At 45.1% G+C, this 23233-nt stretch overlaps 4 protein-coding genes across 4 annotated transcripts in view; all 4 read left to right on the top strand.

Moving 5' to 3' along the window:
• The first annotated feature begins 957 nt into the window (after nucleotides 1-957).
• LOC116416326 lies at nucleotides 958-2286 on the top strand. Its single transcript, XM_031924200.1, has one exon. It carries the CDS (start codon nucleotides 958-960, stop codon nucleotides 2284-2286), a length of 1329 nt encoding a protein of 442 aa, XP_031780060.1.
• A 36-nt stretch (nucleotides 2287-2322) lies between these two features.
• Nucleotides 2323-6210, top strand: LOC116416327. The gene has a single exon (XM_031924201.1). The coding sequence runs from the start codon at nucleotides 2323-2325 to the stop codon at nucleotides 6208-6210; it is 3888 nt and encodes a 1295-aa protein (XP_031780061.1).
• A 2008-nt stretch (nucleotides 6211-8218) lies between these two features.
• On the top strand, nucleotides 8219-12502 carry LOC116416328 (transcription elongation factor SPT6-like). The gene has a single exon (XM_031924202.1). It carries the CDS (start codon nucleotides 8477-8479, stop codon nucleotides 12500-12502), a length of 4026 nt encoding a protein of 1341 aa, XP_031780062.1. The 5' UTR covers nucleotides 8219-8476.
• A 6241-nt stretch (nucleotides 12503-18743) lies between these two features.
• LOC100122637 (hormone receptor 4) overlaps nucleotides 18744-23233 on the top strand; it is a 39318-nt gene continuing 34828 nt past the window's right edge. The window contains exon 1 of the mRNA XM_008219602.4: nucleotides 18744-19415. Within this exon, the coding sequence (XP_008217824.1) occupies nucleotides 19341-19415 (75 nt within the window). The 5' untranslated portion in view covers nucleotides 18744-19340. The remainder of the gene's footprint in view (nucleotides 19416-23233) is intronic.

Here is a 23233-nt window from a genome sequence, read left to right as displayed (position 1 = left end):
TATGTCTGCGGACTTTTTCCCATAAAAAGTGTTATTTTATTTTAATTTCCTTCAAAAATATTAAAATCAGTGAAAATCGTAAAATCAGTAATAATAAAATCATTCGAATCTCAATATAGCTAAAAACTTAATTCGGTCTTGTCTGCTCTCAAGGCAAACAAAGACTTCGCGAAATAACTTCTTTTTTTTGATGTTGAATTTATTTTGCAATTTCTTCATGGTGCCTCCTGTGAGGTCTTTCCTCACTATCGTTCGCGAGTGACGTCACACAAACAAGTGCCGACCCGTTGTGCGCGTGGCAACCGGTGTATCGGTGGCGATTCTGCGAAAAACTCTCGCGTCATAAAGGGCCGAAAGTTTCGTCGAGCGTGACGTCATCCAACTCTATCAACATCATCATTGTCTTGCCGCCGTCACTCCACGACCAGGTCACCTCTCCACCCAGCTGGCCATCTCGTCGTGAAGGATGTCCAGGATTGTGATTAAGATAAGTTTTTGTTTCAATTCTCTCGCCTCTATTAATCATATACTTGCATTCGTTTGAGTTTTCCGCAAGCGTTTTTTCGAATAGTTATCCGATTATTATATTTTGTTTTCCGGAATCGTTTTCTCCACGGTTTCGGAAATTTATTAGGACGTTGCGTTGCTTCGTTATTCGAAAATAACGATTCGCAATTAGTTATCTTTTCTTGGTCAATTTAATTGAATTTTATAAAGTTTTTTTTTTTTTTTTATTTTTTATTGCCTTGTATCATCCTTTCACTTCGTTATAATTTAAATTTTTTATAATAATTAATCAAGTTCTTGAATTTATTCCTTTGCTTGGACTAGAGTAACTTCAGTAAATTAAAATCATTTTGTGTAATCTAAAGGCCAAGCAATTTTTTCGTATAACTAGCTTTTTACGTTATTTAAAAGTTTATTTTCCTTTTTTGGTTACATTCATATTTTTCAACAATGTCTCTCACTGCTGACCAAAGCAAGCGTGTTGCATACATTCAACAAAAATATAAGTCACTCGAATCTCAAATAACGAGAGTCGAAACTTATGTCAAGGGTGCCAACCCAGAGGCAACCAATGCGAAGTTAAGGTTTGATATTTTGTATTCATTACACAAGGAGTACATGAAGTACAATGATGAACTTTCCCAGTTAGATCCCGACAATCCTTCGATAGGTTCGTTTCCCGATCTCTCTGATCGTTATTTTGAGGTTGGCGCTGCTGTTGAGAAACTTCAACGGAGTGTTGATCCGCCAATCCCAATTGCGAATTCCACTCTGAATGCGAGTACAATCGTTCTCGCGGAGCATCAGGCTCTTCCCAAAATTCCTCAGGTATCACTGCCTATGTTTGACGGTAATCGTGAAACTTGGTCCCATTTCAAGAGCAAATTCACCACGCTCGTTCATACTCGTACGGACATATCGGATGCCGTGAAGGCCGGTCAGTTGTTTTCTCTGCTCACAGGAGCGGCTTTAGCAAAGGTGTCCCATTACGATCCGTGTGAAGCCGATTATCAGAAGGCTTGGACCAGTCTTCTCAGTTTTTACGATCAAAAGCGTATCGTCGCTAATCAACATTTAGATGCTCTGTTAGATCTTCCTCGCTTGCAGAAGGCGTGCGATGAGGATTTGTCATCTTTGGTGGACAACGTTCGCCAACGTCTCAATATTCTTGAGCGCTTGGGAAGAGCGCCTAGCGAAGATTTAGTTGTTAGGATAATAGAGAGGTGTCTACCTCCTGCAGTTTCTAGTAGATGGCAAGATAGACTAGAACCCAATGCTTTCCCTAAGTTGGACGATCTTCTCAAGTTTATTGACAATACAGTGTTCAAACTGCAATCTCTGCATGGCACTTTTTCGACTGCTCCCAATAGCAGAAAACGTTCTGGGGAAGCCGTTCCGCAATCGCATTCTAAGAACCCGAAACAGAACGCTCGTTCTCTGGTCACTTCTGGAGTGTCTTCAACTTCTCAAGCTTCTCAAATCACTTGTCCAAAATGCAAGGGCGAACACAATTTATTCAGATGTGTTGATTTTGAGAAGCTGTCCGTTTCAGAACGATGGAAATTCGTAAACAGCAATAAGGTGTGCCGCAATTGTCTCGGAAAACATCCTTTTCCATGCAAGAGTGAACACCGTTGCAAGAAGTGTTCGAAGGCTCATCACACAAAACTCCACAATGATAAGGGTTCTGGATCGCAGTCGTCGAAGGCGCCAGAGGCGTCAAAGACTTCTGAATCTTCAACTAAAGAGGTTCCTAATTCTTCGAATCCTCAATCATGACTCCATGGATACACATATACTTCTGTTGCTTTTCCCATGGACTCTCAATTGATGACAACTGCTGTTGTCAAGATTCAAGATTTTCGAGGAAATTTTATCGTGGCACGTGCTCTGCTTGATACCTGTTCCAACGTAAATCTAGTTTCAGAAAAATTTGCTAAAAAATTAAATTTAATAGAACATTCTTGCCTCGTTAACATAGGAGCAGTTGACCAACTGTGCACTGTTTCAAAGAGTCAAATTTCAACTACTTTGCAATCGAGTTATAACAAATTTCAAGCTAATTTACACCTTTTGCTAGTTCCAAATATCGCAGAAGCCGTGCCTAACGAAGCTTTTCCTCGCGATCGTTTTGACATCCCGAAACATATTCAACTCGCCGATCCTCAGTTTCATTTGCCTAAACCCATCGATCTGCTCCTTGCTTCTAAAACTACTTTGTCCACCTTTGCGGTAGGACAGATTAAATTGCGTAACGAGGAAACTCGATCGGAGATCATCCTACAAAAAACTAGGTTAGGATGGTTAGTAGCTGGAGGTGTAGACCCGCTTACTTCTTCAAAACAAGCTTCATGTAACATCGTTAAAGTGGACAAACTTCTCGAACGTTTTTGGCAAATCGAAGAATTTCCTAATGAACCCGTAAGATCTCGGGAAGAAATAGCTTGCGAAGAGCATTACGTCGCTCACACCACTCGTGACCCTGTCTCCGGTCGATACACGGTTCGCTTACCCTTTAAGGACAACAAGTTTGAGTTAGGTAGTTCTCGATCACAGGCCCTTCGTCGTTATTATTCTCTTGAACGAAGGTTTGAGAAAGATCCTAAGTTAAAGGCTGACTATTACAAAGTTATGGAAGAATACATCACTTTAGGTCATATGACTCCTAATGACGACACCGAAGACGGCTGTTATCTGCCTCATCACGTTGTGGTCAAGGAGTCCAGCGAAACCACGCAGTATAGGGTTGTTTTCGATGCTTCCTCTAAAACTTCGACAGGCATTTCGCTTAATGATATTCTCCTTGTGGGTCCCACTATTCAAAACACCATCTTCGAGCAAGTTTTACGTTTTCGTAGCCATCTATTCGTTGTAACAGCGGACATCGAAAAGATGTACCGTCAAATTCTTGTCCATCCAGAAGATCGAAAATTCCAAAAGGTACTTTGGCCTGATCCAAAAACAGGAAAATTGAGAACTTGGGCATTAAATACCGTCACTTTTGGCATGGCTGCTGCCCCTTTCTTAGCAATACGCACAATTCATCAACTCGCTCACGATGAAGCGAAGGATTTTCCTCGAGCTAGCAAATTGCTTATTCGCGACTTTTACGTCGACGACTTTGTATCCGGAGCGGATTCGTTCGAGGAGATTTTAGCCATTCGTGACGAAATGATTGCGTTGCTGCGTCGAGGCGGTTTTCTGATTCGAAAATGGGCATCGAACCATCGATCTATTTTGGACAAAATAGATTCAGGAGTTTTCGAGTTGGATCACATGGTCAAAGAGACTCCAATCCAGAAAACGCTGGGAATCATTTGGGATTCCGAGAATGACCAATTAAAATATACAGTTGTAAAAATGGATAACGAGACTACTGTGACCAAGCGAAGGCTCCTATCAGAGATATCCAAGATCTTTGATCCTCTTGGATTGTTAGGACCAATTATCTTGTATGCTAAGGTGTTGATGCAAGACTGTTGGAAATCTAAGGTAAATTGGGATGAATCTCTTTCTCAGGATGTCTATACCAAATGGCATTCGTTTTCTATTCAGTTGCCTCTTCTTACGGAATTCTCAATTCCTCGCACGATTTTGATTGCGAATCCCATTAGGAGCGAGCTTCATGGATTTTGCGATGCTTGTATTTCTGGATACGGAGCATGTCTATTTGTCAAATCATCTGACGCTCTTGGACATGTCTCTATTCGATTGCTTTGCAGTAAATCTAGAGTGGCTTCTCTGAAGGGACTTACCATTCCTAAGCTAGAACTCAGCGCGGCTGTAGTTCTTCGAAAGCTCCTTTCTGAGTCTAAATCTCAACTCCATTTTTCCATTGATCAGATCTACCTTTGGTCCGATTCAACCATCGTTCTCTTTTGGTTAAAGAAATCTCCTCACGTATTGCAAACTTTCGAGGCTAATCGGGTATCGTACATCCAATCGTTACCAGACATCGTGCATTGGCGACATGTTAAGTCTGAAGACAATCCAGCTGACTCACTTTCCAGAGGCCAATTACCATCTGAATTTCTAGCTAATTCTTTGTGGAATTCTGGTCCTGATTGGTTACGTCTTCCCGAAGGAGAATGGCCTGAATCATCCACTCCTTGCTCATCGGTAACTCTAGGTCTCAAAAGGGCTGGTTGTTTTCTTACCAAGCCTGCATACAGCGAAATCTATTTGCGTTTCTCGAGTTTTGAACGATTTGTGAGGGTTGTTGCTTTTATTCTGCGTTGGAAACGAATCAGATCTCAAAAGAAACCAGAACGGTTGTTCCCAGAGATCTCCGAATCGAAGGATAGGATTTCCAAGATTCTCCAGTTGATCCGACCATTGGAGGTCTCTGAATTATTAAATTCAGAAGATCAAATCATATTCATGGTTCAATCCGAAAATTTTTCAATTGAAATTCGTCAATTGAAAAAATTTCCCAATCTCAAAACTTGGTTAGGCAGTTTACATCCTTTTATCAAAGACGACAAGTTACTTCGGGTAGGGGGTCGTTTGAAATTGTCGGATCTTCCATACAATCAAAAACATCCAGTTTTACTTCCTAGTAAACATCCGGTTACAGATATGATTATCCGCCAGGTTCATCGTGTCAATCTCCACGCTGGAATTCAATCCACTCTTTCTTCCATCAGATCGAAGTATTGGATTCTCAATGGAAAAAACCAAGTGCGGAATGTTGTTAGACATTGTGTGGAGTGTATTCGTCAACGGCCAACAATCGTTCATGCTCAAATGGCCGATCTACCCAAGACTCGAATAAATGAATCGCCAGCTTTCTCTCATGTAGGAGTAGATTTCTTTGGTCCAATCTTAATCAAAGAAAAAAAGGATCGAAATAGGTCGTTCATCAAAACCTATGGCTGCGTTTTTGTGTGTCTAGCTTGTAAGGCCGTACATATCGAACTGGCGACCGATCTTTCCTCTGAAGGTTTCATGGCTGCCTTTGATCGGTTCATCAGCCGCAGAGGAATCCCCGAACATGTTTATTCGGACAATGGCACTAATTTCGTTGGGGCTAATAACGAACTTCGTGAAGTTTATGATCTTTTTGAAACTCCAGAATTTCGAAAGACAATAGGCACTTATGCCATTGCCAAACGGATAGAGTGGCATTTCAATCCACCTCTGTCTCCTCATTTCGGAGGTATTTGGGAAGCAGCTGTCAAAAGTTTCAAACACCATCTTAAGCGTGTTCTCAAGGATCAGAAACTCACTTACGAACAGATTAACACTCTTCTCATCCAAATTGAGGCAATCCTCAATTCTCGTCCTCTCTGTTCGCTTTCTACTGACCCCAACGATCCTGTGTCCATTACTCCTGCTCATCTATTAGTAGGACGTCCATTCAATGTCTTACCAGAAAAATCTGTCTTTTCAGTTCCAGGAAATCGACTCTCGACGTACAAATTCCTTACCAAAATGCGCCAGGACTTCTGGAATAAATGGCATAAGGAGTACCTGCATGAATTGCAAACCCGCCAAAAATGGCATGACTCTACTGCGGAACTCATCGTTGGATCGGTGGTGATTCTAATGGACGATATCACCTATTGTTCAAGATGGCCACTGGGTGTGATCGTCGAGGTACATCCTGGGAGTGACGGCATCGCTCGAGTAGCTTCTGTCAAGACTTCAACCGGCATCTACAAGCGTAACATCACCCGTTTGTGTATTCTTCCCACGACTTAGATTAACAAATTGTTATGACCGTTAGCGACCGCATCGGAACCTCACCATTAGCGTCGTTTTGTAATGCCGATTTTTGCCACAGATGTGCGCGATTTGGCTTGCCATAAATGAGTTGAGCCACGTCGTATTCTGTGTAGCACCTTATATACCTGGCCCGCGAGAAGTAGATCCGGAATTTCTACTGCCAGAAGCTCAGGAGTCAAGCGCGAAGCTTGGCTTTTGCGACGCGATGCTTAATACGGAAAATTCGGGTATTAGGTTTCAAGATGGTTGAGGTTCCCTCTAGTTATTAAGTAGTATTTTATCTTCATAGGTTTAAGCTATCTCTTGTAAATATTGTTCATTAGGATAATCATCTGTGATCAACAGATCAGTCACTCCAAAGGAAACTGATCTTTTACTTGTCTAGTCTGTTCCTTGTCAAGTAAAATCAAGATTAGCGTTAAAATGTAAGTTTAACGTTTGTAAATATGTTATTGTTCGTCGATATAATTAGTTATAAACTTCATGTTGCGATTAATTAAGCGTTGCTTGTATCTTTTTTGAACTCTATTTGCGTCATCTCGTAAAATTATAACTCCGATTCTGCAATCTTCCCCGGGAGTATGTTGCGTCGCAACACGGCTCACGAGGTGGTGGCAGCACCTGCCGGGCGCTTCGTTCTTGCGCGCGCATTCGCGCCACGTTTTTTGCCATCTTCCCGTGCGGGTGCATGCCGGTCAGTCAGTCGACAGCCATTCCAACGAGCGGAAGTCTTCCTCGTTGTTGACTTTGCTTTACGCGATTACGATTATAAAGTTCAAAACTAATATCGCGAGTTTAATATTCAATTAAATCGCATTTTATTCATAACCGACCCACGAGCGGTTTGCCTTTGTTGTGGCCTAGCGACGTATATACGGGACCCCACGAGTTGCGTGTTGCGTTCATCAACCGACCCACGTTCGGTTTTCTTTTCTTTTGTCAAACTGTGACAGCAACAATAAAATTGAACAATCGTGTGTGCATGTGAATGTGTGATTTGCGTGTACCGCGTGTTGCGTGCGCGCTCAACGGCGTTTTTCTTTGTGTCGACTTCACTCGCAGTTTTGTATTCTTAATCAACGTTTTTTTTTTCTTGTGTTCTTCTTAATAAATTGGGTTTTTTATGTCTGCGGACTTTTTCCCATAAAAAGTGTTATTTTATTTTAATTTCCTTCAAAAATATTAAAATCAGTGAAAATCGTAAAATCAGTAATAATAAAATCATTCGAATCTCAATATAGCTAAAAACTTAATTCGGTCTTGTCTGCTCTCAAGGCAAACAAAGACTTCGCGAAATAACTTCTTTTTTTTGATGTTGAATTTATTTTGCAATTTCTTCACTTAGCGGTTCCTGAGCCACATTTTTTGTTAAATTTTAGCTTGGCAACCGTTAAAACATTTAGCTAAGTCTAAAAGTCTTAGCAAATTCGAACCGTTAATTTTCTACCAGGGTAGCATTCTGAATAAAATACTTTAATCGATGAGGGCTATTTAATTGCTGCGACGGGAATCGAACCTGGACCTCAGGCATAATAGTCGAGTGCGATGTGAACTTACTTTAACAAAAATGTTATGGAGCGTTTTTCAAATCTGTAATGAAATAATCACTATTATTCAAGAGTCAAGAATAATGATAAATCAATAAAATGTGGATTGATAATACTAGATGGACATGAATTTATAGTTTTTAAACGCCGATTATTGTAAAGGCCAACTTTTATAAGCGTACATAACATCAAATTCGGGCGTTAAAAAAATTACATAATTAATTTCAACTGCATCCTGTAGCAATTTTTTATTCACATATAACAATTTTCAAACCATGTTTTACAAGTTCTACAAAAAATAGTAAAGATGTTTATAATACGCGTATAACCTCTTATTAATATTGAATATAGTAATGTTTTTACGTATGTAGTGAATTTGTATATATAGTTGTAAAGTGGGGGTAACGTTACGGAAGTAAAGTGGGAGTAACGTGCAGTAGTGCGCAGGTATACGAGCTGAAAGTTTTGACAGACCTAGTCACTAGTCAGTCAATCTTTAGCCACGCTGGCGTTCACTTCTTAGTCTTTTTAAATCTTGAGCAGAGACGCATAGTATTGTTTGTCTTTAAGTTACAATTAAGCATTATTTTATATAAGTTATTTTGCAAAAGCCAATTATCACGTCACTCTCTAAAATACATATTCCCTTTTATTTTCTAGCTTGTACGCACATCTAAATTGCAAGCAATATCAATATGAAACCCACTAGAGTCAACTTCCTAGACTCGATGGCCGAGGTGAGTGAGGACGAGTTGGACGCTAAGAACAACACTACATGGGAGAGCGAAAAAGAAGATGATGGACATGCAAATTCAACCAAACGCAAAATCAGTGACTCAGATGATCAGTTGGATGAGGAAGATTACGAATTGATTGAAGAAAATTGGGGAACGAAAATCGAAAGAAAGCGGTTCAAGCGCGTCAAAAGATTCGAGGAATCTGAGGAGGAAGATGAAAAAGAAGCTATTGAAGTGGAGATTTTTAATAATGGCGAATGTAGCTATGAAGATTTCGCCAGCTCGGAGCTTCGAGAGGCTTATGAAATTTTTGGAGACGACTTTGACTATGACGAAACGGAAAAGGACAGGGATTTAGGCAAGATAAAATCAACAAAAAAAAGTATCTTCGAAATATATGAGCCCATTGAACTTAAACGCGGCCATTTCACCGACCTAGACAACGAGATACGTAGGACGGACGTTCCTGAGCGGATTCAACTAAGATCCGTGCCAGTCACCGCTGCGAGTGAAGAAGAGTTAGCCGCCGAGGCTCAATGGATTTACACCGAAGCTTTCAAGAAAAGAAGTTTATCGAGTCAGCAGGATCGCACAAACCCCGATAAAGGCCCTCACACCGCATCAAAAATCTATAATTCATTATTTTTTATCAGAAATGAATATTTAGAAGTGCCATTCATTTCTCATTATCGCAAAGAATACGTACTACCGGAGCTAGACATTGAGGACCTATGGAAAGTGTACAAGTTCGATGCTAAATGGTGCCAAATGGTGCAACGAAAACAAGCGCTGCTTGCGCTCTTCCGCAAGTTAAAGCGATATCAGAAAGATTCGCCGTCGTCGGAAAAAGTGATATTGGACAAAGAAGAACATGAGAAGCAATTGGAAATTGCTCAAACGGCCGAAGAACTAAACGACTGTTATGAACACTTCATGCTGTACCACGCCGATGAGATCCTGGAAATGCAAGAGATCGAGCTTAAGCAGGAAAAGGGTAAACCCGAAGAAAAACTCAAGCGAGCAGTCCGCCGCTCTGGGCAGTATTCGATCTATAAACGTGCGGGTCTCGAGAACCTAGCAAAGAGGTTCGGACTACGACCTGAGCAGTTCTCGAAGAACGTGAGCGAAGAGTACCAGATATTCGAGGTTGAACAGGATCCAAATGAACCTGGCACTATAGCAGCCGAGTACGTCGGTAAAAATTTCAAGTCGGCGGACGAGGTGCTCAAAGCTGTACAGCATATGGTCGCCATACAGTTGGCGAGGGAGCCCTTGTTAAGAAAGTCGGTAAGAGCGACTTTCAAACGGAAGGCGAAGATATCGGTACGACCAACCAAACAGGGCATCAAGTCAATCGACGGAAACCACCCGATTTACAGCATGAAATACCTGAAGGACAAACCCGTCGCGGATCTGGTCGGCGATCAGTTTTTAAAATTAGCGATGGCCGAGGCGGACAAACTAATAGTGATATCCTTCTCGGATACAATAGAAGGAGATACCAGCAAAAACTACGTCGAGCAGATGAAGCAACTCTATGTCAAGGATGAATTCAGTAAGAGCGTCCGGGAATGGAACGCTCTTCGTGTCGGCAGCGTGGAGATAGCTCTTGAAAAGATTGTGCTCCCGGATTTGAAGAAAGAATTGCACTCTACACTTCTGAGCGAGGCCAAGGAATGTGTGATGCGTTCGTGTGTTCGCAAGGCGCACAATTGGATAAAGGTCGCCCCGTATGCTTGCGACTTATTTTCTCAGAAGACGGACGATGATAAGCGGGATGCAAGCGAAGGGCTAAGAGTGATGGGTGTGGCTTACGTGCCCGATTTTTCCATCGCTGCATATGCTTGCCTCGTAGAACCTAAAGGCGAGTGCACGGATTACGTGAAACTGCCGCACCTCCTGAAGAGAAAGAACATCTACAGAAATTTGGAGAGAAGTGCAAAAGAGGCCGATCTGGCTGCGATAAAAAATTTCATCGCGGGTAGAAGGCCTCACGTCGTCGTCATTGGAGGAGAATCGAAAGATGCATTGCTGATTGCTGACGAAATAAGGGAATGCATCGCAGCTCTGGTGGCTGAGAAACGCTGCCCTGCGATCAAGGTGGAAATCATGGACAACCACCTAGCGGTTATCTTCGCCAATAGTCTTCAAGCTCGCTCGGAGTTCAGGGACTATCCGCTGGAGCTCCGTCAAGCTATTTCACTAGCCCGACGATTGCAGGATCCTCTGGTCGAGTTTTCTCAACTCTGCAACAGCGAGAACGAGATACTCTGTTTAAAGTACCACGATTTGCAAGACCAGTTAGCCAAGGAGGAGCTTCTACAAAGCATACAATTGGAGTTTGTAAATCGTGTCAACGAAGTCGGCGTCGACATCAACAAAATCATCCAGCAGCATCACGGTGAAAACCTTCTGCAGTACGTCTGCGGCTTGGGCGAGCGTAAAGCCCAGACTCTCATAAGGATCGTCAAGCACAAAGAGAACAAATGCCTGGAGAACCGCAGCCAGCTCGTCACGGCCTGTCACATGGGTCCAAAAGTTTTTACCAACTGTGTTGGTTTTATAAAAATCGATACCGACAGTCTGGCCGACAGTACAGAGGACTACGTTGAAGAACTCGATGGTTCGCGCGTCCACCCGGAGGCGTACGAATTTGCCAGAAAAATGGCCGCGGATGCACGGAGATCTTCACGAAGAATAGAAGACTTGGATCTAGGCGCATATTCTAAGGAACTGGAAAAACAAGGTTTTGGCAGCAAGCACATCACGCTCCGCGACATCGGACGTGAGCTCGACGCTGGGTACAAGGATGCGCGCAGCCCCTACCGATCTCCGGACCCGGATAAGCTTTTTAACATGCTAACGAAGGAAACGCCCGAAAGCTTCCACATTGGCAAGCTCGTGGAAGCCACTGTCACTGGCATCAGCTACAATAAAGCTAGGGGCACAGCCGCGGGTGTCCAGTTGCGATTGGACAACGGAATTCGTGGCTTCATCCACAAGAGGAATTTGTCGGACGAGTACGCAACGAATCCAGAGGAAGGAGTGCGCGTCGGTGGTCGCATTCGCTGTCGCATCACAAAAATCGAGGCTCACAGATTCAGCGTCGAGGCCACCAGCAAGAGCAGCGATCTCGCAGACGAGGGTCACAGATGGAGGCCAAGAAAGGATCGCTACTACGACACCGCGGCAGAGAACGTCTATCGTCTGTCGGAAGCAGCAGCAGCCAAGAAAACAGCGCAGCGGCCAGCGTATGCGAGGCGACTCATCGTGCATCCCGCGTTTCGAAACGCAACCTATGCCGAGGCCGAGGAGTTGCTGAAAACGATGTCACAGGGTGAAGCGATAATTCGTCCCTCCAGCAAAGGCGATAATCACCTCACGGTCACCTGGAAAGTCACGGATGACGTGCACCAGCACATTGACGTGCTCGAAGAAAGGAAGGAGCAGCCGTACGCGCTGGGTCGCACTCTGCGGATCGGCCACGAGGAATTCGATGATCTCGACGAAATTCTCGCCAGACACGTCGATTCCATGGCTGCCTCTGTTCGCGAATTGATCAGCTTTCGAAGGGAGTACTACGTGCCGCGCGTGATGGGGCTGAAAGAGAAAGCCGAAGAGATATTACGGGATCGTCAGAGCAGAGACGCCAGCAAGACGCACTACATACTATCGCCGTCCAAGAGTCACCCGGGCAAATTTCTTCTGTCTTACCTGCCCAGGACACGATGCGCACACGAGTACATAGCCGTCGTGTCGAAAGGATTCCAGTTTAGGGGATATACCTTCACGCGATTCAGCGAGCTCATGGGCTGGTTCAAGAAGCACTTCAACGACCGACATTACAGTGCAGCCGCATCGTCGTCCATCGCTATCAGCCAAGAGCTCGTATCACGAGCGGCGGACCATAGGCCGCATCATCCTCACGTGCCTGGCGCGACGAGCGCCGGTACTCGCTACCAGTCAACGCAGCGCAATATGTAGTATAATGCAATATGTATATATGTGTATAGAAATAAAAAATAGATGTGTAAAATGTATAAATCAAATGTATTTTCCAATTCATTCCTCTAAACCAAATCTCATACCTGTAGACATTTTTTCATTGTTGTGATTATCACATTTTTTAACGTTTTGCTGGCAACATTTTGTTATAAAAACTTGAAACTTAATTTAGAACATGACAGATGACATAACGGAAGGTCACTAAATCTTGATTTGTTTATATATTTGCTTTTATTAATCGTTAGAAGTATATTAATTATTTTTCCGTCTGCTATTTTGTGGCGCGAAATTTAAATTATTAATTGACTATAGGACTTCTCTAAGCAACATATGCTTAAGATTCCTACTATTATAGTTAATATAATACTCTGGTTTTTGGATACACCCTGTCTTGATTTATTCCGGATTTTTCTCCGTAGTTGTTCTCAAAGTGCTGAAGAGGGATGCGGGTAGGTGGATTTTTTTGTTCCTTTGCTATACCGGACAAAATGTAATGGTAGAAATCACAAAACATGGAAATTCACATTATTTCTTATTGAATTAAACTGAATACAGACTTGCAGATAGTAGAATTTACTTAGTAAAAACTACGTATATTATTTCGCATATAATTCCGCATATCCGACATGCGATATATCATAGCCCGGCATCGCGAAAACTTGTCGAGCGTATAGATAACCTACTTGAGAAGTTAGCCCGCGTACATGCAAATTTCTGAATTATTACGCCCTGGCGAAGGAGTATATTACGCTCTCCCTCTTTCAGCTCTCGACTTTTACGAGGAGATGCAGTACGGTTAATACTTATAATTTTTTTTGCACCTAGTAGAGTGAGTCAGTTAAACCTATTTTATAATATATGATTATATAATGCAGAATTAAAACAGTCTGTACGCGTAACAAGGAATCTACGTTATACCGAGCTTGCGAGTTAATGAAGGGTACATACGAGAGTTTCCGATAAGCCGTCTATCAAAGGCAAATGTGTGAGCAGGATCGGAAATTTGGATTAGAGAGTCTTCTCCTTTCAGTCCTCTCCTGAGAGAGAGAGAGAGAGAGAGAGAGAGAGAGAGAGAGAGAGAGAGAGAGTAAAGCAAACACTATAGTATAGATATACGCGGATTGATGTCGCCCTTTTGCACAAGCATACGCACATAAGCGTGTGTGTGCTTGCGACGATTTGCGTTTTCGGGTAATATCTCGGAGACTCTAAGTCTCTCTCTCTCTCTCTCTCTCTCTCTCTCTCTCTCTCTCTCTCTCTTTCTCTCTCTATGGAAATGGAACGGAGTACGAGGGGTTTCGCTGAATTCGACCGGACGCTCGGAGATAGAGACTACATCAAGCTGCTTAGAAGCACGATTGAAGTGAGCGTCTGCAACGGAACTGTTATACTCTCTGCTGGAGCCCGGCCAACTGATATGCCTTTTTGTCCGCGGGTACGCATATCTATCTATCTCCTCGGCTCTCGTGTGTGTGGGCTTGAATAATATATGAGTTCTGGTTTAACAAGGAGATTTCGGCTAGACTATCAGACGGATGTACGTACGTGTATCCGAGTAGGTATTGAAATCGAATGAAGTTTAATCGTGAAAAGTGCAAGTTCTGAATGAAATAAGTTTGTTGTACTAAAATTTGTTGAACTAAAATTCCATTAAAGGTGAGACAGAAAATCTGCTGCGATTTCATTTCTATTTACTCAACTTTCGATTCTCTCTGCTCGCGTCTACCTCAAAGGTCTTATTCGTGCTCTAGTTAGGGATTACGCCTAATAAACTCCATACGTTCTCACCCCCAGAATCTCTCGGTGGGATGGGACAGAGCGACAACGTGTGTTTTGCGACATGTACACAAGTTCTGCGGTTCAGATATGAAATAGTATACATTTCGTTACGGGTGTGGAAGGTGATTATTTACCTCATGTGACGTTTTTTGCGCGAGAACTCGCACTAAAACTCAATTTAAATATCTGCTTTTTGGGTTGAGGTGCAGGTATGAATTCCATTTACACGATTATTTCTATTCGTTTTCATTTTCAAAACTCATCTATAAACAGGTTTCGCATAAGAATTTCGATAAATGCGGGGATAGATAGATGGAGAAGAAAAAAATAAGCGCACAAACGAGCCCAATCGAAAAAGAGCGAATCCCCGCGCAATAAAACAGCGCCGCACGCAGGCTCCCGCTCCATCGCTTCCGCATAAAGATCGAATCCAGCGCGGGAAACATCTGCAACCACGGCTGCGCTCAACATCTCGTGCGCAAAGCTCGCGGCCTGTATCCGTATCAGCGTATACACGTATATACTTTCATAGCAGCAGCAGCGCAGCAGCCGCTCTCGTCGGTCTTTTATGTCTAATGTAAAGCAGCGTACGGAAGAGAGATCCATAACGACGAGGAGCACCCTCGTAAACCCGAATTTATTAACACTTGCGGAGCCGCCTCGGGTCGGGTGGAGAGTATATTCGCTGAATGGTTTTCAATTTGTACCTTAACGCCGCCACGCTACACCCCGAGAGAGAGAGGCTCACGTGTGTTTGCAGCCACCGCAAGATATACTATATGTATATATATATATATATACACATATAGTATATCTTGCGGTGGCTTGTATATATATATACAAGCTACTCGCTTCATTTCGCGAGTTGCGGCCTGGGGGCGGGGGAGTCTATAAACGCAAAGAGACTCTGCCCTGGGTTTATCTATAGAGAGAGAGAGAGAGAGAGAGAGAGAGAGAGAGAGACTGCGACTGGAGGAAGAATGGGAGATATGGGGTATGTATAGGCGACTTATGCGCGCAAGAGAGGGAAAGAGATGTAATAAGCGGGTCGAGAGGTGTGTGTCGCGGCTATTTGCGCGAAAGCGATGATTTGAGTTTTAATGCTATGGTCTTCGGGTATAGGAATGCTTTTTTATAAAGGATTCGAAATTTCGTTAAGTTTTTTTCTTTTATATTCTATGTAAAATTTTTCTATTATAAATATTCAAATCAAGCAGTCAAGTAAAAACTTCTATAAGCAGGATAACTAAGAAAAAAATTCAAGTATAGTCTATCCTATCCGAAGACATTAAAAACTCGAGTAGTAGAGTTGACGTCATGAGTGACGAAATATTTGCACGTTTTATGCAGGTTGGCATTTATTTTACTTTAACGAATAATACAGTGTCATAGAATATAAATGTTTATACATATTATTAAAATTTATCATAGTCTTTGCTGCACGGTGACTCGGTGAGGAGCTAAGCTTCCGAGTGTGTTGGGTTGCATTCTGCAAGGGTCGGCGAAATACCAACATTGAATGCAAACGTCTTTTACGACTTTTTTTATGTAATAATAATTGAAAAAATGGTTAAAGTACATTTTCACGCAGTTGATCAACAATTAAGCGATTTGTGCCTAGTGCTTAAAATATTAAATTGCGCACACTGCATAATAGAAATACTTATACATATTCACCATTCTTATGAAGTACTTTACTATAAGAAAATATTATAACGACGTGTCTTGATGTTTTCAACGGCAACGATCAAATTGAATTCGCCGTAAAACTTTTCAATTGAACTAAAATAAGATCTGATTATGCTCGTTGCAGGGAAGCCAGAATTCTCTGGAAATAAGGGACTACGCTAAAATATAACAACAGTAAATTTCAAGACGAAGTAATGATGCAATCGAAAAAAAGAAGCCGGAAAAGAAAAAAACTGGGACACTCGTATACACAATGCTTGTGGCAAAGCAACGCGTTACACTTTCCGTTCTAAAACTCTTTTTTACGATCTCTTTTGGTTTTATTATATTATACAAGTTATTATGCATACACTACTTATTATTATTGTTTGAAAATTCTGTTTAGTCGTCCAAAAGCATCTGTTAGAATAGAACTTGCCAGTGCATAAAAATTCCGTAGAACAATTTAATAAATCAGAGCAGAAAAGCAATAAATACGGCGAATCTGATAACCCAGCTCAGAACTGCAGTAAAAGCTGCAGCGGGTGTGTACACACAGACACGAGCGTTGGCAATGGCTCACGGCTACGACGCAGGTATACAGCCATCCTCCTCCTGCGCTAAAATCGAGCGAGACAACCTCATCCTCCTATAGACAAGGTATATACGCGGAGCGCGCGCAGCTTTTCCCGAGATTTCGCGACCGAAAGCTCCCTCTATCCTCCGTCGCGGGACAAAGGCGTGCCTCGCAAGCTCCGCCTTGCAAGCTCGCTCGACGAACCGCCTCGAGTACCACGCCTACGGCTCCCTCCGCGGAGGGATACGCAGATATCTCGCTAGAGCTTTGGTGGAGGGAGCTTTACGCGCGCTTGCGATCGGATGCAATCGTTATGCTCGCGCCCTTCTCTCCCGCGGAGCTTTTCTTCTCCCTCTCGCCCTCTCTCTCGTTCGCGAATCGCGCGTCTGGCGTCTTGTATTTGCACGGGTTTTATATTTATTGGGAAAGAGCGACGACGCTTCTCTCTGCGCGTAGACGCGGTGCCTTTTTTCCAGGGGGGAGAGATCGAGCACGAGATGTATCTGTATGCCTCGAGTTTATGAAGACGAGACGAGAGTTTTACCTGCGCGGGAGCTTTTCTTTCCTTTTGGCTCGAGCTTTTTCACGGAGCTTTGCTGCGTCGATCGCGCGAAATATGGCCGGATGTCGCTGCCGCAAGCTTCTAGCGAGGGAGGGAGAAGCATTTTTACGGATCGAACGAGATTCGACGTTTGCCTCCGCGTCTCGCGAGCTTTGCTTCTTTATTGAATTCCGAAAGAGACTAGTCAGTGCGAATCTCATGCGACAGAAGCTCTAACGATTCTCTAATTCTCACCAGCTCTCGAGTTAAATCAGAAATTTTAAAATTTTCCAAGAGTCACCATTTGGAAATTCGACGCTCGTGCTCGATATCTCGTATAGATAGATAGGTTTATGTTTCCAGTGCAGGCGCAACGAACCAGCGAGCTAGAGAGAGAGAGAGAGAGAGAGAGAGAGAGAGAGAGAGAGAGAGAGAGAGAGAGCCGCAGACGACGCACGTCAAAATCCTCGTCAGCTCGTCCTCCTTTCCGCAAAACTCGATAACGTGCCGGAAACGCCGAGAGAAAGAGCCGAGCACGGGATTGCGGACATCATCGGGATGCATCAGCGAGTGACCGCACACACGAAGCTGATACGGCGAGTACCCCGTTTTGAATAGTTTTTTTACGATGTCTTTCTTCATTTTTCTATATTCATAGAGGCACAGGGGCATTCCCCGGTTGAAATGATATCATTTTCAATTTTTCAATCTTCGAAGACGAAATGACTCACGATAATCACGACGCTCAATACCGTTTGTATATTCATACGAATATTCACGAGAATCAATCCACTCGACGTTTATCGGAACATTATCAGCTTTCTTCGCGACAATGTTATTTTCAATCAAGGCACATCGACTTGTTTTCACTGCGCGGCCAAAACTCGCTATACCATTAAGGTAATCTCATACGTAATCCTAATTATAGCATTATTTCAGCGGCGCGCGGTTATTTTCACGCCTCGCGCTCGACATCCGCGATAATACATTTTGTAATAGCCTGCATTCGCGAGCCGCGTTATTTTTTCTGCTCGAATAAACATACGCGCAGCACTAATTCAATCTGCGAATCCGTGCATTTCCCCGGAACCCGTTCAGTTCAACAACGAGCGCTGAGAAAATTCCTCCGCTGGCAGCAACATCCCCCAAAAAAGCTCTTTCTCTCTGCGCGCGCTCCTCCCCCTCTAATCTCTCCCGTCGCTCTGGTGTATCCGGTACACAGAGAGAAGTTGCAGCGCCGGCATCCTCCGCATAGCCGCGGGCTCTCCTCTCTCCTCCGCGGCTTCTTATCTCGGAGGGCAGGTCACACCCCCGGCGTGGCGGAGCGACCAATCCAGCGAGCTCAGCCGGGAGAGGGGCCTGCAGCATCCACCGGACGCCGGCAGATAACCGCCGCGCCTGAGAGGAGAGCGCAGATAGCAGGGCTGGATTTCTCTACGTATAAACGCGGCCGCGGCTCCTGTGCACACATACACACACACACACACACACACGTACGCGAGTATACGCGGAGAGTCACGTTATATACAGCGAGAGGAGAAGAAGCGAAGAGGAGCGAGAGAAGGAGACAAGGGTGGGGGTGGCTCTCGGTCGGTGGCGCGCGCGCGCGCGCGCATGGGAGGCCCGGCGGCTGCACACGCTCGGCTCTCGGGGGATCAGTCGCGGCTCGAGCGCCGTACGCATCGCACCGATGTGCGTGCCGCTGCTGCTGAGACAGTAGAGAGAGAGAGAGAGAGAGAGAGAGAGAGAGAAGCCGACTGGAAGCTGTAGCGCGCGAGATATTCGAACCGTTCAGTGCGATGTAATAACTCCATGGAGCGCGAACCTACCGAAACTCGAAGAGACAGTGGTGCTATCCATCGCTGAGGTGGGGAACAGTATACTGTATAATACAGCAGTGCAAAATAACACAAAGTGCGTTGTATAGAAAGAGTGACAGTCGGCGAAGAGGGACGATTCCGGTGGCGTCGTCGAGTGTTTGATTTCAGGTGTTCGGGCCGCTCGCGTATAAAGACGCGCGATAACGACTCTCTCACACACACCCGCACCTTATAATCCGCCTTATCGAGGCGCGAGCGATTATGAAGCAGCCGCAGCAGCAGCAGCCGACGATCAGCGAATCATCGGGCCGCAGCAGTGATTCGCGAGCCTCCTAAGCGAATGGAGCAGCTTCCATAACGCCGAGACGAGCGAGACGAGCGGGAAGAAGAAGAAGAAGAAGAGAGAAGTTCGAGACGGCCTGCGGGAAGGTGATGGATTTTCAGAGCGCGATGGAGACCTTCGCCGAAGCCTGGGTGGCTGTCAGCACGAAAAACGATCAGGTTCAGGTAAATCGAGTAGCCCCGCGCACCGGCTTCTAAATATACGCGCGCGCTGCTGCACACTTGTGTTACATACTACTGTGCGGGGGCATTGGATCCGTTTTCAAGGACGTTCCGAGATTTTCGGGGGAATATACTCTTTCCAGGGGGTTTAGGGTAACAGGTTGTATCGGGGGATATTCGATTAGGAGTCGATGATGGGGATCGAGCTCGAATCTTGTTCGATAATTCTTTATTATTATTTTCGATCGAGCATCGGTTGCCGGATTAACTGATAAAATCCGACTTCGATCGAGTCGACGTTTGTTTACGCGTTTCCGCAGGACATATGGACGCGCCTATTAATCGCGATCGTCTTGAACGCGATACACTCGTGGAATCGGGAACGGATTATTAACGATCGCGGGAAAAGTACAGCCGACGCTTCATAATTCGCGACTGTACGTGAAACGCGTATTCGAGGATACGAATTAATGAACATAAGCAGATTATCCCCGCGTGTATATTTGTGTCTGTTACGGAGTTGCATGTTTGCGATTCGCGCGAATTATCGCCGCTTTGCCGTTATTGACGATTTACGTGCGCCTCTGTAATCGCGGAATTCTTTCGGACTTCGGAATTATTATTCGGTTCGTCTCGGGAACGTGGTATACTCGTAACTTTTACGCAACAGTATAAGCTACACATGTTTCTGAATAAACCCTTACCCCTCGCCAGCAGCCCTGATAAAAAATTCATCACGCCAACGCCAGCGCGAGAAACAATAATTCCCGAACCGCACTAATAACGATGCCCTTTTCCGTCGCTGCGCCCATTAAAAATCTCCCCGACGCGCCGGTGGGGCTTATCCGCAGAGGCAATTTCGCGGAGCGAGTTATCCTCTCCCTCGCATGGCGATGATCCATCCCCTAAAATGCTAATACAGCAGAGGGGCCAAATTGAGTGCGGTGTGCGATGCGTGTACGAAGTACGAGGAAAGACGTAAGCGAGAATGTATAAGGAGGTAAGCACACACGGCTGTGCTGGACTGCATCGGAAGCCGGTCTGTGTGTAAGGGTATTCGGAGATCAACCCCTTTGAGCATTAAACAGCCAATTGGCCACCCCTGCGTGTATGATTTCCGCGGCGTGTCGTTCTAATAATTCGACGTTATGCGCTCGCTACGGCTGCTTCCGGCCGTAATGTTCTTGTACGCATATTACAGCTATGCGATATCGAATAGGGGGTGATACGCCTGTTTGTTTTGACAGGGGCTGCTCATTCGATCGCGTTACGAGGTTCACGTTGTAAATAAAATACCTCATCGATTCGACAGCATTGCAACCACACCCAAAAGCGCGCGCGAACCTTAAACGCGCCGTAAGCAGTGGAAAATCGTCTCTCTCTGCCCCGCATGAAACAACGTGAAAATTCACTGCGATCCAAAACATCGACACGCGGCGAAGAACGACGCGGTCTGCCGACGTCGAAAACACACGTACACGCACACACGCTGAAAAGCTTCGCGTCTCCACGGCTGAGGGTCCGGATAATCCTCGGTAAAACCGCGACTGGATCTCGCCGACTTCGCGGCGGTATAGGTGCGCATACACACATATATCTACACGTATGTATAGCCTGAGCGGAGTATGTGGGGGGTCACGGGCTGTGACCACGATACGGATGTGCCCCTGCCTTCTTCCTGTGCCGCCGCCGCGACCACGTTTATGGCTTGCGGCGCTGCAGAGGAGGCCGCGGTTTAGCGCACACCTTTCCCGGCCGATCGCCGCCACCGGTCTGCGCACTAACGAGTTGTGATTGTATACATGTGCTATGTTTCCCGGGACTATGGGATCTGGGATTTGGAAGATCGCGAATATTGCAGCTATAGGAGCCGAACTGGGTTAGGCGCGCGGCTGACCGATCCACCTGTAACTACTGATTTCGGAAGTGTTTGACAGTACAAACGTTCCAAAAGCGAATCGACATTCCAGCCGCGAAAGAAATCCGTCCGTTGCGATTCCGAGAGGGTCGCGCGCGTGCATGAGAAAAGAAAGCAGCGAGCATCGCTCGCACAAAGGGCCCCGCGTATACATATATAGCTCTCGGAATAACAGGCGTACGTATACGCGAGCGAGCGTGTGCAGTAATCCGCTAATCCAGTTACCTGCGCGCGCCGCGCCAACGGCTCGTCCCTGCGTATAACACTCTTTCGTGGGTATAGCTCTCCATCTCTCTCTCTCTCTCTCTCTCTCTCTCTCTCTCTCTCTCTCTCTCTCTCTCTCTCTCTCTCTCTCTCTCTCTCTCTCTCTCTCTCTCTCTCTCTCTCGAGGCCTTACGCCGCGTGTGTGCGTGGATTAGGCTCTGTCGGCTGCGTAAGAGAGTCGCGAGCGATTTTTCATAGGATATTAGATCCGATTTTTTTACTATAGAAGGGAGGACATCGATATACATTTCTTCACGCTATTGAACTCCAAAGCGCCTGTCTTCTCAAAAATTCCTCCGCGCAACAGCCGTCACTCTTATCACCGTTCTCTCTCTCTCTCTCTCTCCCTCTCTCTCGCGTGCACACATGTCAGCGCTCAGCTCTTCTCTAAATTCATTTTTTTGTTCTCGCGCGGCATGTGTACACACGCGCATAGCAGTCGTATTTTTTTCTGGCTATACGTGTTTGCCTTATGTGCTGACTAGATTCGAGGGGATTAGGCCGCCGCGCTGACGAAATTTCACGAAAACACTTCCGTTTTTATATTACGCTCTCACTCACGCGCTGCATATACGATATACTATAGCGGGACACGGAGATAATTCGAGCGTATAGCTCTTTCTCCGCAGCAGATGCCATAAATCTCGCTGGTGTCTACCCGTCGCCGGGAGTAAGTATTGTGGATTAGTGGCTGGTTAACGAATCGATGATAAGCGGCGTCTTCTGACTGATTTTACTGTACTACAGTACTGTGTACGCGTGTATTAAAGCTTGCGAAGCAATTTTAACGAGTCGTAATAAGCATGTTTACAATCAATTTTCGGAAGTCGAAACACACATCCCGGGAGAAATCACCGCTAAAATAAGCCTCTTTTTCCGAAAAATTCTCAACTGTGTCCGCAAAGTGGAGCGGCTGCCGCGAAGAATTTCCAAACTCACGTGTGAAAACGCACGCGGACACGCATAAAAGCGGAATCATCCGTAATAATTTGGTGCGATTATCTCTCGCAAATTGCCCCCGGTTAAACGTCTCTCCTCGTGCGCTCCTGTGTCCGCAGGAATCCTGAAAAGAGTCGCGCGCTTTTTTTCTCCTCTCTCAAAACGCCGATAATTGTAGTCGACATATCCTCGCTCGCGACGCGAGGTATCGCGTGCGCGGGTAAAAAAGTAAGCCGCTCATTGAATAAAATTCGAGGAATGACCGCCGAAAAATCCTCGCGAGTGAGTATAACGGATCAGCGATTCTCTCTCTCACTCTCTCTCTCTCTCTCTCTCTCTCTCTCTCTCTCTCTCTCTCTCTCTCTTTGTCCCGATGATCGCGCGCTCTGCAAGTACAATATGCGCGTCGCGTATGGAAATTTTCGCGACGAAAGTTTTACTTTAGCTCTGACGAAATCGGCCGCAGGTTTATCTCATCTGGTCTATTTTGAATCGCCCCGCGCAGATTTGCTCACACAACGTCTTTTATTTCTAACTTTTAAGCTCATACGCGGATCGAATAAACATTCATCGCTCGAACGACGCTTCGTGTATTTGGCGGGTATGTCATTGCTTCTATCCCTGGAAAGAAGCCGGTACATCGCGGAAAAAAGAATCGCGCGCAAAACCGCATACGCGAGCGGAACCACGGCAGCTCCTG

This window comes from Nasonia vitripennis, chromosome 2 (genome assembly GCF_009193385.2).
Source record: "Nasonia vitripennis strain AsymCx chromosome 2, Nvit_psr_1.1, whole genome shotgun sequence".
NCBI classification, from domain to species: Eukaryota; Metazoa; Arthropoda; class Insecta; order Hymenoptera; family Pteromalidae; genus Nasonia; species Nasonia vitripennis.
Note: the sequence above shows the minus strand (reverse complement) of the source record. Positions and strands in the feature narration are given on the sequence as shown.

Excerpts from the sequence above, each read along its gene's own strand:
- LOC116416326 (XM_031924200.1), top strand. The coding sequence starts at position 958 with ATGTCTCTCACTGCTGACCAAAGCAAGCGTGTTGCATACATTCAACAA.
- LOC116416327 (XM_031924201.1), top strand. The coding sequence starts at position 2,323 with ATGGACTCTCAATTGATGACAACTGCTGTTGTCAAGATTCAAGATTTT.
- LOC116416328 (XM_031924202.1), top strand. The coding sequence starts at position 8,477 with ATGAAACCCACTAGAGTCAACTTCCTAGACTCGATGGCCGAGGTGAGT.